The 17,235-nt window shown below is 34.2% G+C and overlaps 1 protein-coding gene and 1 long non-coding RNA gene across 2 annotated transcripts; both read left to right on the forward strand.

Annotated features, from left to right (window-relative positions):
• Positions 1 to 13,839: 13,839 nt before the first annotated feature.
• LOC136806842 (uncharacterized) lies at positions 13,840 to 15,659 on the forward strand. The gene is made up of 4 exons (XM_067063419.1): positions 13,840 to 14,235; positions 14,364 to 14,654; positions 15,100 to 15,233; positions 15,366 to 15,659. The coding sequence occupies exons 2-4, from the start codon at positions 14,462 to 14,464 to the stop codon at positions 15,411 to 15,413; spliced, it is 375 nt and encodes a 124-aa protein (XP_066919520.1). The 5' UTR covers positions 13,840 to 14,235; positions 14,364 to 14,461; the 3' UTR covers positions 15,414 to 15,659.
• A 176-nt stretch (positions 15,660 to 15,835) lies between these two features.
• On the forward strand, positions 15,836 to 16,903 carry LOC136806843 (uncharacterized). Its single transcript, XR_010846615.1, has 3 exons — positions 15,836 to 16,356; positions 16,499 to 16,612; positions 16,815 to 16,903. It is a non-coding gene; the product is annotated as an uncharacterized lncRNA (long non-coding RNA).
• The last annotated feature ends 332 nt before the right edge of the window (positions 16,904 to 17,235 follow it).

Raw genomic sequence — 17,235 nt, forward strand, 5'->3', positions numbered from 1 at the left:
CATACAGAAAATCTTTCATCCCAATTTTTTAGAGAAAAATAGTCATAGCTTTTATCGTGATTTCCCGAAAATTTTCAAATTCTTTGTGGACGATTTCCTCATTGAAATTGAAACTTAGCACTTTTTATGAAAATGAGGGAACATTTAACCTTTTATCAACCTCTTCTTAAAGTTCATGATGTCATTTTTGTAATCAAATCCTTAATTACTCTGATCAAATTTCACTATAACACTTTCCTTCTGGAAAAATTGGCCAAAATATCGTCCCCGATGGAAAATTGCCCCCCCAATTTTTGCCCCCCCCCCACTTAAGATTATTAAATTAACCAATCCTCGCTGCAAAATATTTACTATTTTTCCCATCCCTACTGAATTTTCTGACTTGAAAACAAAAGAATTGAAATCCGTTTCAGTCCGTCATTTTTATTCCCACTACTGGCTGAAAAATACCGGGTCTGTGAGAAGGGAGTGTATTATAAAACAATTTATACAGACTGTTTTTTGTTAAAGTGTCAAGAAACCTACAGTAAAAATATTACTTTCAAATCCCAAAAACCAATTTTTCGACTATGCAGAGCCCTTAAGTACAAAGAAAGTTTGAAAAAGATTATGACAATTTGAAAGATAAGATCGTGACAGGATTTTGAAATTTCCGCGCACTGACCTTTTTACGGCTTCCATAATTTACAATGCCAAATTTTCAAAATTTTGGTATTTTTTCCAAGGTTTTGAGAATGTTATGTTCAATTTTTTTTATTTCGGCCTTTCTTGTGTCTTTTTATTTTCTATTTTGCATTTTTGTCAAGATGTAGTAGTTTATGCTGCCTTTTAGGAGATTTTTTTTTAGGTTTAATTCTATTTTTATTTTTATTTTTTTCACCGACCGACTCCTAAAAGGCAGCATAAACTACTACATCTTGACAAAAATGCAATTATTTAAATTGGCCCCCTCCCCGAGCAACATGACTTTTTGATTTTACTGCTGATGGACGAGCCACGGCATTTTCGCCTTTTCATGATTTCCGTATTGTCAAACTGCAAACTGCAAGGGTCCGATTTTTTGAAAACCAATTGATTTTTTGGGCGGCATATGCTTGTTGTTTCGAAATCAAAACCTCCAGTCGGGTACCCTGGGTACCAGAAGCCAATTTCTCATCAGAGAAAATATTGATATTCATTATTCGAGCTGCGATACTCACGGCACCGGCCCGGGGGGGGGGGGGGGGGCGCCACGCGCGAAAACCTTTTGACCAGGTTGTGGAGCAAGAATAATATCTCTAAATGAAATAATGGTAACCAAAGCTGTTAATCTCGTGGTAAAGTTGGAAATTGGAATCTTGCTGGAAGTGTGTGTGGGATCACCAAATCAATGTAAAGGTTCATTACATTCTTTTCTCTTTTAAAGCAGCCAAAGAGCTTCAAATCTGTTTCCCTATAACTATTTCAGGTCCCAGGAGAGCGATTTTTTATGCAGTAGAATTGAAAGCGTCTATGTATAGTTCCAGGGGATGTCAATCGAACATTCCATATTGCCAATCGAATGAATCGAATTAATCGAATTTACTCGATTCCAATCAAATGATTGATTTTCGATTAGCCAAATTGATCGAACGCCAATCGAATTCTAATCGAAACCAAAAAAACATGTGAAATTCAATTGGTTTCGATTGAGTTCGATGAGCTTCGATTAACGTTCGATCAACTTCGATTAACATTCGATCAACTTCGATTTTACTTTAAAAAGTTTAGATTTTGCGGGGCTAAATTTGGAAGATTTTTTGTAACACCACCATGAAATTCCCTTCCCGCCAAAAGAAGTTAGTTGAAGAATGTTTGCTTAATTCCTGGGGGGGGGGGGGGTGGTGTAATGTGATTCATCAAATTTTTAGTATATTTAAAAAAGCAAAAATATTTTATAGTTCAATTTTCAGTGTCTTTTTGTCCCCAGCGTCCTTTGTTTTCCCAGTGCTTTCTTTTTCAGCGTCTTTTCTCTCTTGTACATTCTCTTGTTTCATGCGTCGTTTGTTTTGTTCTATGTTTTAAAGTCATTTATCTATGTTATCAATTATTTCAAACACTTTGTCAATTATTATCATTTTGTCATTTAGTCATTATCTAGTCATTAATTATTTCACACACATTTTATTTAATTATCATTTGATTTCTCAAGAGTGTTATATATTCATTGTTTTTATATCTTGTCAAACTAGTTTTTTTGTATCAAATCTATTAAAAAGGCCAAATTTTCTCACTCGCTACTCAGTCACAAGTTGACTATGAGAGAGTCAACATCAATATGACTTCAAATGACAAATGACAATAATCAGAATTTTACTTCAATTTCAACTTTGTATTTTCACTGGCTCACATTTCCAGCACACATTCTTGGCCAGCTGGTAGGTTTTTCTTGTTTGCACTTTTTCTGTTTTCTTTGTTTCTTTTTGCATAGTGACTGTTCAGGCCTTAGGTTAAGTTAAGTTAGGCTCTACTTGTCAAATACATTTATAATTCAAGGCTCAATTTATTTTGTTAATTAGAAACTTAGAAATTTTCATTCATTTTATTTCTTAGTTTGAACTTGAACCTCAATATCAATTCAATCAACGTTACAAATTCTTGTCTGTGTGTGTGCATGGACTTACAGGGGGGGGGGTACTTAGGCAAAAATGGGTGATGGGTATGTGCGAACGGTAAGGGTCAGTTTTTTCACCTTTCAAAGTCTCTCTAAGAGGGTGGAAGAGGGTAGCAAAAAAGGTAGCACTCGATCAATCCGATGGGTTCCAATGGTTATTGGATGGCGGGCCTTATTGGGGGAGGCGCTTATTTCGAAACTTGAGATTACAGTGCAGCTCTTATATTAAGGGAGGCGCTTAAAACAGGGTGGCGGTATAGAGGAAATACGGAACCACGAAAGTCGAAATTACAAAAAAAACGGAACAAAATTTGATCGAATGCCAATCAAACATAAATGGAATCAATGGAATCAATCGAATGCCAATCGAACATAAATCGAATTAATCGAATGCCAATGGAACATAAATCAATTGATCGAACATCAATCGAACTAATTGAATCAATCGAAAAGTATATGCAATCGATGCTAATCGAAACTAATCGAATGTCAATCGAACACCAATCGAATGGTAATTGAATCCAATCAAAAAAAAAGAAGTGAAATTCGATTGGCATTTGATCAATTTGGCTAATCAAAACTCAATCATTCGATTGGCTTCGATTAAGTTGATTGATTGATTCGGTAATCGAATTTATCGATTGACATCCCCTGGACAGTTGCAAAATAAGCATACATTTTCGATTTTATCAAAATAGGTTTCCAGTAGCAGTGCTTCAAAATAATCTGAAACCAAGTTTACTTTGGCCAATAAAGACATACCATTCATGGTTGAAAACCACTTTCGTTTTCTCCAACCACTCAGAATGTGCAATACGGTGAGAGGTCCTAAATCAGACACCACTGCCTACATCCGATGGGGTCTTTCAAAGGTACAAACTAAAATAAAAACAAACCTTTCGCTGTGACACAACGAAGATACCAAAGTCTCAACTAAACTGAGAGATTTGATACACTGAACCAATTGAACCAAATAACAATAATTGCTTCTTCTTATAACAAAACATATTTTTTTATTGCAATATGCACAACGTCATAAATGACAACAGTAGTAACAGCATCATAAAGAGTAATGAGATATTTTGATATTCCAAAGTACACGAAAATATAAAAGAGGTCTGTGTACGAGCGTGCTCATTTTGAATCGTTACATAATCAAGCCTGGTTTTTATTAATTTACACTGGCACTTGGCTTGATTGTGGGCCTTCCGTAAATAAACATACAGACTTAAGGGTGGTAAAGAGGGCGCTGATAGTTGCCGCCTCATTGATTTGATGTTTGTTATTCAAATTAAGTGCTACCGCATCCGCCTTTTTTCAACGTCGCACCATTTTTGTAATTTAGTCTGTTTGTTTCTTGATGGAAACCAGCCCAAGTTGTTTCGTATTTTTCCCGCATAAGTCACTTTTATTACAAAACTGTTATCGTTTTAAACATGAGCAACTGATCCAGAATAAAAGGTAATTATTTTTACAACTCACACTTTTTAATTACATTAATTGACATCTTGACAATATTACAGCTATTTTGTTAGATGTTTTGTTTCGAGAGTTCTTAGCAATCGTTTATCATTTAACTTGGAGAGGGAATGTTTGTAAATATAGAATTTTTTTTCATAACAGTTATTTAGGGGGTCGGAGTAGGGCAGTGGTGTCGGATTTAGGACCTCTCACGGTATGAGTTACTTGAGCTTGAGGAAATCCAGGGCGAAGGCACACAACATTGCGGGGAAAAAAAGGGGTCAATCTTTATGGGGGGGGGTATTTTTTTTGGTTTTTATTAAAGATATATCAGTGAAGTCATGTTTGAAGATATTCTTTATTAGAAAAACAGTTAAAAGCAGTCAAAAACTACGAGGGCAGCTCCGCCTGTTTATTTTCCTTTCGGGGTTGAGCCCTGTAGGGATAGTTAACAATAAAAGAGATTTTAAGATTAATGTTTTAAAAAGCATATTTTTTCGATAAATTTAGGCGGTACTCAACAAAAAATAAGGTGGTTTTAAACAAATCTTTGACAAATTGGCGTTTTTTTCTGTTCTAATATATGCAAATCACGTTGAAAAAAGAAAATATTTCCGCCTTCACCAGCTAGTTCGAAATGCTGGTCACAGGTCACAGGTCAACAGGTCACAGGTCACATGTCAACAAAGTGCAGACCGGAAAAAGATAATAAGATCATAACATATACATAACATAACATCAATACATAACGCATGAAATTACAAAAAAGTAATACATGTTATTTAGATATTATAAAATGACAATTGAATAAAATAACAACCTAGTGACACTTACTTACAAAAATTTTAACAGAATCATAAAATCTGATGCAAGAAAAGAGAAAAACACGAAAAATATTTATAATATAGAATGTGATGTGGATGGTGTGAATGGATATAAAACGGCACCAATCAGAAGCTTGTGAGGTCCCTAAGAAAGTGGTTTTAGAAGGATGAAACTAATTTATCATTCAATTGTTATTTTAATGACTTAATGATAATTTTTGACAAAAATGTTGACAGAATCACAAAATATCATGTCTTACAAGAGAAAAACACCAAAAATATTTAGCATACCGAATGTGACGATAACAATATGGCTGGATATAAAATTACACCAATCAGAAGCTGTGAGTTCTCTGAGAAGGTAGTTTTAGAGCGATGAGTTTTATTATATGTAACCATCATATAACATTACAAACATTACAATATGTAATATACCTGTTATACGTATAATATGGTTTTAAATTTCCTGGTCTGCGTTATACACGGCGCAAACTGCGAAAGATTGATAAAAGCACATGGTTAAATTTTGATGTTTGAAATGGTTTTATAATGGATGAAATTGCCTGAGAATTATGTTTTTGATAATTCTTTGTGTTTTCCAAACATTTTCCTCTGTAATGACATTGATGAGAGTCAACCTGTGACCTGCGACCTGTGACCTGTGACCTGTGACCTGCGTTTCAAACTAGCCGCGCCTTCACTTTCACTTTCGTGTTACGTGATTCTGATTGGATGAATACCGCTCGCTAACAAATTCTGATTGGCTGTAAGTCTTTAGCTTCAGGATTCTGATTGGATCAATTCCATCGTCACGGTTGAATTTTGATTGGTTGAAAGTTTTTAAGCGTGAATTCTGATTGGATGAATACCTGAAAAGTGAACAATAGTATGTAAGTATTTTGCTAGTATCAAAACCTAAAGATTTCCAGGGGGTTTTATTTACTTTGAATGACAATAATTAAGCCTACAAAACACCAAGAAAAAAACCCAACATAGAACAGATGTATTTTGTAATGCAGAATATGATAGTGTGAATCTCTTTGAAATTCTATGTCAGGATTTTTTCTCAATGCCCCGTAACTATGCCTGGGGTACCCGTTGCTAAGACCTTATGTTAAAAACGAAAGCGATTACGGCAAAAAGTAGCGATTTTTGTAATACCTCAAATATTGATACTTACTGTACTGTATATCATATGGTTATAAAAGTAATCAATTGGTTATCGAAGTTATCAAAGTTATCGAAAGTAATCAATACCGTGAAGTCAGGTAACTTGCATCAGTGGAGGCTAACATGCATAGCCCTCAAATGAATGACCTGTCTGGTCATTAAAATACAAACAGTATAGACCTAACTCTTCATACAGAAATTACGCATATTTGAACTTTGTACCCTGTGCTGCATGCAAGCAGTTAACCCTAAAGTCCGGCAAAAGCAGGACAAAAATCAATTTTTGAAGTTTGCAAAAAAACGCCACATAGAAGATCTTTCAAATTCATTAAGCAGTTTTAAGTACAAAAAAATCTCCCAGCTTGATACCGGCAAAACTATCAGCATCTTGCGGGTGACACTCTCTTGTTGAGTCTGGCAATCCATCAATAATAGCCGACAATAAGCCAGTAGACCACATTTGTGTAAGTTCTATTTTTAGAAAAGGATTTGGTTTAAGGGAAGACTTATGCTGGCAAACTGCCGGTAACAAAGAAAATAATTTGTTTACAGTGTTTGCCGGCACTTTTTCCACCCTATTTCATCTGGCAATTTGTCGGTTACTGTTATTACATTGCCAAACAGATAACCAGCATTATATATGCCGGTAAAAACAAAACTGGCTACTTGCAATCAAGAATTTTGTGTCCTTTTAATCGCTTGGATGGTCACATATTAGTAGTGAAAACAAGGTATTGCCTTATTTTCTGAACATATCATATCATACTTCAGATTTCAACATGCAGATTGTGACATTAAATGACAATCACTAATGTAATAATTTTGAATTAATGCAAAAGGGGGGAGAAGAGTTATTGCGGACATAACTATTATGTGGAACTTTCATGAATAAATGTTAGAAGATTAAAATTATTGAATTGATTAAGAATAAAATTAAATAGATTGAATAAGAATAGGTAAGATTAGTCTTTTTTGATATTCCTAATGCAAGAAAATTATATTGCTCGATCATGAAAGTATTATCTTAGCACAATTAGTCACCAAAAGTATCATTTTTCAAGTGGTTAAAACAAACATCTTTTTTTAAGATCCTATCTTCAAAATCTATAATATACCTGATGCAAAACAAACTCCTGCAGATAACTTTTCTCAGGTGACCTGTGCAGACATAACTTAAATCTTCAAAAGCTAAATTAAATTGAGATTGTACTATAAAATTACACTATTGAAATCTAGGAAAAATGTTAAAAAAAAGAACTGCAACTTGCATACTTTTAACTTAAGACCTACTTAAATAATGATTTAAAATACTGATATAAATATTGCCATTTTCTTCCTCTTTTACCAATTTCGGAACATTATTATCATTACTATAAACCTTGACACAGCAATTTTGATTACAGGTTGCAATGGCTTGAAATTTTATGGACCCATTGATGGTCTCAAGCTCATCCCTCTGAACTGGGCGATGAATTTGATTAACTGCGTGAAATGACCTTTCAGTGATAACTTCCTCAGCCCTTTAGTTTGGATATACTGTTCTTGTTTCTATTTCTATATATATTTTTTGCATAGATTTATCAGAATTACTTTCGCAAATAAAAACAAAAATTGTTATGAAAATTAAAAAGGTTAAGCCAATAGATACCTTAAGTGGATAAATTTTGGCGGGGATTAAATTTGGCGAATTTGGCGAATTTTGCCAAAATTCGCCAAATTAAATCCTCGCCAAAATTTCCAAATTCGGCAATTCGCCAAATTAAATCCCCGCCAAATTTAACAAAAAGAGAATTATGTGAAAAATAACAACTTTTTAGTATATGTTTGATTAATTTCACCCATTTCAGTGTGACAAAATTTCCAATTCGCCAAATTAAATCCCCGCCAAATTTTACGAAATTGATCTATCGCCAAATTAAATCCCCGCCAAAAATCGTATTTTGGCGAATCGCCAAATTAAATCCACGCCAAAATTTATCCACTTAAGGTATATATAATACATTGTTAAAATAAGGCGAGTAAGGGGAAAGATAAGGACTTAGCATGGTATTCTGGAATAGTGGTAATAGTTAAGTTCTCTGTTAGATTAATAACAGAGGAAGTGCTCAGAACAGGCAGAGATGCTTCGATAATAGTATGAAATGGAAAGAAAAAGTTTATTTAAAATGTGAAATTTTATGGTATAATAGATACATAATTGGTAAAAAATAGGTTTTTTAAATAATAATTAATTAAAATAAAATTTCTGTATGAAAAATACTGTAGGAAGTTGACAAAAGTCAAAAATTGGCAAACATTTGTGGCAAGGTAGATTATATGTATGACTGAAAGTGTAATTTGTAGATTGAACTTGAGAGGATGGCATTGAAAATTATACAGAAACTTAAGTATGTGTTTTAAAAAACTAAGAGTATTAAAAAAGTGTTTGTATAATAACAGGCAACGCTGGTTCAAGCTGTGCCTGAACGCACTAAAAGTCCTTTGGATGTTGAAGCTGTCTTAAAAAGCGATCAAATAAAAGAATCTAAGGCTTTTTCTCATCTTAAACTTTCTGAAGAAAAGGAGAATTTTATGCAAGAGTTAGATTGTCAACAAAGTGCCGTAAAATATCATTGAATGAAAGAAGAACTTAAAATATTAAATGTTTTCATTTAAAGAATGAGTCGAATTTAATAAATGACCCATCAAAGTTTAAGTTTATCTTTCTTCTTCTTCTTTCTTCCAATGAAATAGGAATAGTTCTTTAAAATTTTTTAAATTTCTAGAAAATTACTTTTAAAGAGAGAAACTTTTTTGTGGCACACACGGTAGGAGGTTAAGAATAAGAAGGAGTTTATAAAATTTACCTTCCTTCGTTTCAAACGCGTAGTCGCACACTCTATCAATGACCAAAAGTTTCGATAGATCAAATCTGGTATTTTGCGCCAAAAATTAAAACATTTCATGGGTGCATGCTTGAAGTCATAGTCCGTATAAAAAACCCTGGTCTGGAAGTTTATTTTTTTTTACTTTTTATTAGCTTTTTCCTTTGTTAATGTCAAACGATAAAAATTGATTTGCTCATGTAAATTTGGATTTACCTGCATTGCAGTATTTATCAATTTGTATTGTTTGGATTGTGAAAATTTTTGTTTACTCTCCTATTTTGGAAAAGTTTCCTTTCCTAACTTGGAAAGTTTTTCAACTAGTTATAGCCACTTTCCTAATAAGGCAAAAAGTCCTGACTCTCTAATTTATTACTCTCATTATAGACACTAATGAAATACTAAAACAAGAGATAAAAAGTTGATGAATGGAATCGCCGTTTGCTGATCAAATGGATGGTCTAGGTGATTGTTTTGTCAAGTGTTTAGTTGCTGTTTGATAAATACATGTAGATGCTGTGGAAGACAAATTATGTTATACTTATGTTGTGTTGATGTGGATGCTGTGCACGACAGATCCAATCACGATTGTTTTATATAGACTGTTCCTGTTGGTATTTGTTACTGTTAATATTCGTTCCAGTTGGTATTTGGCTTCCTGTTGTCATATCTTCTGATTGGTCGTATGATCTTCGAACCATCTCTTGGAGAAGAACATCATTCTATATCTGGTGAGTCAACTATTTACAATTCAACATAATTCTGTTTAACAACTATCTAGTAGTCTTTAAATGTTTATAAATAAAACAGTCTAAGTAAGCTGACTCTAATTACTTTTCTGATCAGATAGTTGCCATGCTGGAATTAGACAAGGTCAAGGTATGTCACGATTACACAAACTTAGTTTAAGATATTGCTTGAATAATTAAAAACTCCCTCCAGTATTAAAACAAAAGAATAAATTAATGCACACTTATACAAAATAACTAATTATATAATTATATATTAACTGTTATAATAACTAATCTGGTTGATTTTGTTGATTGCCGACTTAATTCTTTGGTATTTACGAGATCTTAAAAATCAAAAAATCTTACTACCGACCTCGATAGACAGACTGAATTTAATGTGTTCTATGATACAAGAAACAGAACACACTATTGACGGTCGCCTTGCCGAACTAATCAAACTTGGTTGAACTTAGTCGAATGACAAAAATTCAATGGATATACTAATTGGCTTTTTTAAAAGTCACTTAAATTGGGAGTTGTGGATAAAGCAGTCCATAAGAAACGTTGATATTCAAAAAGTTGAAGATCCTTACCAAAGTTGTTTTTTACAAGTTCACTTCCACAATTTTTTATGAATTTGCTTATACACATGTTTTCGGTCATACTTTCAAATAACAAAAACAATCCAGTAGTAAGCGTTAAAGTGTCACAAATTATTTTATACTAAAGAAAGTCTCCTTTGGTATTGATAACTGAAAACACATAAATTACATTATATTTTACATATGTCTTGCAGTAATAAAAAATAAAAAGATAATGAAAATATTAAAAATGAAGAATTTAAAACAACTTGTCTATAGAGTGAATTTAAATTAATGAATTTAATTTAATTTGAAATATTCTCATCTCGCAATAAATATCTAAAAATGCACAATAAGTAAACATTCTTAACAATCAATAAACAGGGGTCCTAATAAGATCGAAAAATTAATAAGCGGGGAAGGGACCCGTTTATTTGGAACCTAAGATTAGTTTCAATTTTCAGGGGCGTTTTTCTAGGGGTTCGTTTATCGCGCAATTTTTGCAAATTGTTTTTTGCAATATTTTTCAAATAAATTTTCTCGGTTGTTAGTAATAATTATGCATCGTCATATTTTGAGAAAATTTGACAAAGTCGTTGGATTTGCTTTCCACAAAGTTTGACGACAAGAAATGCTCGATAAATTTAATGGCGATTCCGCAAAAAGTCAAGAATTGGCAAAATCGACGGAAATTATGTTCCTGAAAAGTCTTCAGGTTGATATCCACTCTGCTGGTGGGGATTAAATCCACTGAGAGCGCTCAATAAAATAGCCTGACTTTCTATAGACCTTTTGCTAGATGCGATATCATGTTGGATAGTTAAAAACTCCAAACATTAAAACAATAATACACTTATCTGCAATAATGTATAACCGTAGATGAAAATGGTTCCTCATACGGCTTAACAATCTGGTAAAAGACAGAATTGCGAGTAGAAGAAAAACAGAAAGAGAGAGAGCGTAGAAAGTGACGTTTCGTAAACGTGATAAATTTTTGAAACATTTGATCGGTATTCGTAATTGATTTGATTGGAATTTTTTTAATCGATTTGATGATGCAACCTCGAAAGCAGCTTGATAATCAAACAAATCAAACTGTGGCCAATGCCCTCCGACGAACGATCCTACCATTGGTAAGAAATTCTTTTTGGACCTACCCCGGTGGGATGGAGGTCCTATAAATTAACCTCTGTCCGTTCGTTCGTCCGTTCGTTCGTTATTAGCTTTCCTTGTGATTGGCTCATTAGTTTTTTCTGATTTTTTGCACAAAGATGTATAACTATAAACCCTCGAATGTGACGGAGCCCGATTTTCGAAAAAAAAAAATTTTGGGCAAATTTGGGCCAAAAAACGGCTAAAAAACGGATTTTTTGGACTTTGTGAAAAATTGGATCATAGGTTTTTTCAAAAAAATTTTATTGACTCAAAAAACGCAAGTTTATCTATAAGAATCACTATTTATTTCTGAGAATGTCTGCGTGTGTGTGTGTCTGTCTGTCTGTCACCAAAACTTTGGGGCAGGCTGGAGACTTCAAAAATGGTCTGATTGGGCTGAAATTTTGCAGACTTGATCCTTGGGCAAATCCCTGGGGGTATTTTTTTCATTTTTTCAAAATTTTAATTTTTGGGGCCTGGGGACGAGTTTTTAGCCTAAACGAGGCTAAAACCCAAAACGCTATAATTTTTCTTAAGCTATAAAGTTTACAATTGGGCCTACGAATGATTTCAAAGATACTGAAGTTGAGCCAGTGCGGTTAGCACGTTCGACAGTTTCCTAGTGTGCAATGACCTATTAAAATAATACAGGGGTTCTATGTTTTTTTACTAGTCTATGTAATGACCTTTCGGACTTAGAATTTTCCAATAGTAGGATACTTCGGTTTTTAAAACCTTAACGACTTAATTTCTGCGAGAGTAGGGTGTAGTCTGAGTTGTTCCTAGGTCTTGCCACACCCTTTTTATCTTGAGATTTGAGCTGAGCCGTTCATGGCTGATAAGCCAAGTGCTAATCAGCAATATAAGTCTTTTATGCTTGAAAATGCCAGTACGCCGTAAAGCCGTAGGATTTCTAGATAAAACTCAATTGATTATAGTCTCGGTAATGACCAATGAAAATGATACATGTGTGCTATAGTTTTTTACTAGTCCTTTCGGACTTTGACTTTTTCAATATTTGATACTTCGTTCTTGTAAAGCTTGAAGGACTTACTTTCGGGGAAAGTAGGGAGTAATCCGAGCTGTTCCTAGGTCTTACCATACCCTTTTTATCTTGAGATTGATAACTCATTTCAATGTACTCTGTGTCATGTCACCTTTGAAAATGAGACAGGGGTTCCATATTTTTTTTATTTTCTAGTCTGTGTAATTACCTTTAAAGATGCTAATTTTTTCCTTGTTATGTTCTGTTGCTTTATAGATTTCTGATACGGACCACGTAATCGTATGCAGAGCATTGCACCCAACACAAGCATGAATGTTGACATTAAGAAAATCCAAACCAAACTAGACAACGCATTAAGAAATCTGAATGGAGTGAAATTTTTGGACCTACCCCGGTGGGGTAGAGGTCCTATAAATTAACCTGTGTTCGTTCGTTCGTTCGTTCGTTCGTCTGTTACCAACTTTTCTCAGAATTGAATCATAGGAATCCTTTGATTTTTGGTACAAAGGGCCAAAAAACGACTAAAAAACGGTTTTTTTGGACTTTGTGAAAAATTGAATCATTAATTTTTTCTGATTTTTTGTATGAAAGTAGGGTACCATCATAGGTAAAAGATGGCTCAAGAAGATTTCTGCAAAAAAAATTTGTTGGCTCAAAAAACGCATGTTTATCTATAAGAATCACTATTAATAACCATACATCAATGTTCTTAGTCAAATTACTCAATTTCTTTTATGAGATAGATGTTTTCTTTTGATCATGAGGGCTTACTTTTGAAGAATTTGTGTGTTTAGATGAAATTTTGGTTGCTTGGCGTGTTTTTATAGAAAAACTGGCCAAATTCGACATTTTCTTATAAGCACATTATCAATTACTTAGGTATTAGCTTTTCTCGAGATTGGCTCTTTCAATTTTTATGATTTTTCGCACAAAGATGCATAACTATAAACCCTCGAATGTGACGGAGCCCGATTTTCAAAAAAAAATATTTTTGGGCAAATTTGGGCGAAAAAACGGCTAAAAAAAGGGTTTTTTGGACTTTGTGAAAAATTGGATCAATAATTTTTTCTAATTTTTTGTATGAAAGTAGGGTACAATCATAGGTAAAAGATGGCTGAAGCAGGTTTTTGGAAAAAAAAATTGTTGGCTCAAAAAACGCATGTTAATCTATAAGAATCACTATTAATAAGCATACATCATTTTAGGGTAAATTTCAGCTAAAAAAAAAGATGGCTCAAGCTGATTTTTGTAAAAAAAGAATTTTTCAGCTCAAAAAACGCATCTTTATCTATAAGAATCACTATCAATAAGCATACATCAATGTTCTTAGCCAAATTACTGAATTTTTTGATGAGATGGATGTTTTTTTTGCTCACAAAGTCTTGAATTTAAAAAACATTTCAAAAGCATGAAATTTTGGTTTCTAAACGTTTTTTTTTATAAGAAACAAACGACTAATTTTAATAGATCGTCACTATTTGTGTTTTGAATGATTTTTTAATGGTCACGCTCACGTAGATATCAATTATATATGTGTTAAATGCATAACCAGGTAGGTCCATAAAAGTATCACTTGTTTATCTCTTGTGGCACGGCGTGAAAGCACAAAAGTGAAAGCTGATGGGTGCAATTGTGGTGTTGCTTACTTTATTGTGGCTCATCAATCGAGGCAAATAACCGAAGAAAAAGTGTTCCAACTGATGTACGATCAAGAAGACTAGGAGCTTGACGTTAACAGATTAAAAACAAGAAGCAAGAACACGATGGAAAAGAATGAGTTGATTTTCGCCAAATTAAAGCAAGCTGTTAAGGTAATAGTATTTATTTACGTTAAAGTGTTTCAGTTCTGAATATGATAGTTGGTGCAGCTTTTGAATCTCGACGGGCTATCACTTTCTTTTGTAGATTTAATAAATTGAAATACTATTTTGTGCTTTAGAACCACAAAAACAACATGATTCAAGAGGAGATGTACCGCGGAACTACGAATTTGTTCATTTGACGTCCTGCCAAGCTCGCATTGATAAACCGATAGAAATGGCTTCTAAGATGCTAACAAGAAATAATTTCCACCACAAACTCAGTTTACGAGGACATGACGTAACGGATGAACAAGTTGAAGAAGATTGCGAAGCCCAGTCTGGAAGAACCATAAGCTGGGTGAAAGAGTTGATGGTGAAGCTGGATCATCGCATCTATGATGGGAGCGTCTACAGAAAAGTTAAAGAAGGTAGATTTAAATTCATCATCCGTATCTTGAATGCAGCCATGAACTGAAATTGTAACCTAACAAATTTTTTTTTACGAAAAGACTTTTTCTAAAACAGCTCTTGTCTTCATTTTCACAATTCATGGATGTCATTTCTAACCACTGACCTTTATATACCCTGGACAAAGCTTCTCAATCCCAGCCAAGCAAAATCTTTGATCGGAGTTTTTCGAAAAGTGGTACCCTAATGGCGGTGTAAATGCATCGAGAGTGCTAGGTCTACTTTTTTTCAAATTCTTTTGGCGATGTAGCGCCGTTAGACGTTAATTTTTTAACATTGCAATGGCTTCTTCTCGGGTAACAATTGCAAAAAAACTCCAATCAAAGATGACGGATATTGTTTGGTCCAGGGATATATAAAGGTCAGTGTTTCTAACTCCCTTATTTGTTTTTGCTCCTTTTGTAGCAACGTACACATTTAAGTTTTACAAGAGTGTCGAGGCATACGTTCACCAAATGTGCAACAATCAAGAGCGAGGTGAATTCATCATGAGAGACAAGAAAAATTTGGAGTCTTTTATGTCCTCAAAACATATTCAGGTAAAAAATTACGTCTATTCTGCAAATTTGAAATTTCTTTTAATCAAAAATGTTCGTACCTAAATTTAATTTGAATAAGGTATACTAAAAAGTACAAGCTATACTCAAAAAACCTTTTCTCTCTGTTTTCAGGTACTTCCCGTCATTGAGTTTGATTACGATTACATCGAGATTGCTTAAGGCTGGTTTTTCAAACTCTCTTCACGGCAGTTTGAAGAGTGCCCTTTCACTGCTGAAGACTTTGGGAAAGTTAGCCCCAGAACATACAGCAATTTCAAAAGAGGAACCGTATGTGACGGTGGTTTCTTTGCTAAATCAGTGCACAGCAGTTTCCCTGAGCTGAGAGAGAAGGTCCAGTTCATGAACAGAATGTATCAGTGTATGTCACCAGAATGTCACCAGTTTCCCCACAAAGTACCAAGATTAACAACTGTTGGTACGTAATCATCTTTTGCTATTTTTTTCCTTATACCCTTCGATAATTGTGACTTGAATGATTGTATGGCCTTATATCAACAGAAATAAAAGTATGACTCGTGACCTAATATCATCATGTATCATCATGAATCTTTAATCTTGTCATGTTTTTTTGTTAGGTGACAACAACATTGTGGGGTAATGTTTTGTTTGGGCTAATACATTCGTCAAAGATCGCTGTGCTAAGCAAGGAGACAAATTTTGGAGCAAGCATGATCACGGAGCGAACCGAACTGCTCTTTATCGATTAATTGGTCTACGAAACCATGGCGCTCGACCAGATGAAAACGATCCTCCAAGGTGACTACTTCTCACAGGCAGTGAAACATGAGAAGCCAAGAATGACAAAAATGAATGCTGGCATTTACATCACCTGTCAAAAGATGCCTCACTTGGGGATGACGAAGATGCCATGCGATGCAGGTTGGCTGATTTTCAAACAAAGAAGTTAGTCAACAAGCAAGCAGCTGCACCGGCGTGGATCTTGAAAAACGCGTTTGAGTGTCTGATGTGGATGCCAACGCTCGTCTACCAATTGATGTTGAAGAAGAAGAAGAAGAATCGCAGAAAATTGTAAACTTCAAGCAGAACGACTTAACGGGGATTGACCTTTGCGATGGTGATATCAACCCTATTGTTGAAACAAGTGAGTAGAATGCAATTGTTTTTTTTAATCTGGTCTTAGATATTATGTATAGTAGAGGAAAGTTTTGTTATTCTGGTTCTCGTTTGGTTTTCTCAAGAAATCATCATTTCTCTTTAATAATCGTATACGATTTAATTTGAAGGTCAAGAAGAAGCTCAAAGCCCATCATCCGTCATTGACGTCATTGCTTTTAGTCCAATCAGGACTCCGATCACGCCTTTTACACCAACAGTAAGCCCTGCTTCCTTGTTAAATTGTAAGTTTTGGTTGTCTCATTTTTCTACTTTCCTCCATTTTGAATTAGGATAATGAGCCAAAGAAAACTTTTAGGTTAATGTGGTTCAGGCGCCAACAATTCTGCTTTGTACTTGCACATGAATGGAACATAAAAGTTGAATCCTGGTCGAAAGCTCTATACTCAGGTTAATTTAAATTTCTTCGTTTTGCTTTTTTTCAAGATCAAGATGTTCTCAAGTTCACCAGTTCTCCAAGCAACTTGCTTGCCGAATCGACGCCAGTTCCAACTACCAGCTACACTTCTCTTACCCCACCAGGTAAGCAGTTTTTCTTTCTTATTTTACCTGAGGTCTGTAGTTTTTTATTTTTTTATTATTGAAACAAAAACACGTGTACACTGCGAACATATATTACAAAACATTACTTAAACATAAAATATAGTCCCTCCCCCCGCTAGGAACTAACGTTATATATATCGCCAGAGGTACTAGACTATGTAAAAGAATAAATAAATAAGTAAATAAAGAGAAAAAAAAAGAAAAAATCTTGGAGAAGGAAGCTACAATTGTTAGGTAAAAGCCTAAAATAAAGCACCGCTAAACCTTCCAGTTTCGCTAAGAAATTCAACAACAGAACAAAGAA

This window comes from Clytia hemisphaerica, unplaced genomic scaffold, assembly GCF_902728285.1.
Source record: "Clytia hemisphaerica strain Z4C2 unplaced genomic scaffold, Clytia hemisphaerica genome assembly, whole genome shotgun sequence".
NCBI lineage: Eukaryota > Metazoa > Cnidaria > Hydrozoa > Leptothecata > Clytiidae > Clytia > Clytia hemisphaerica.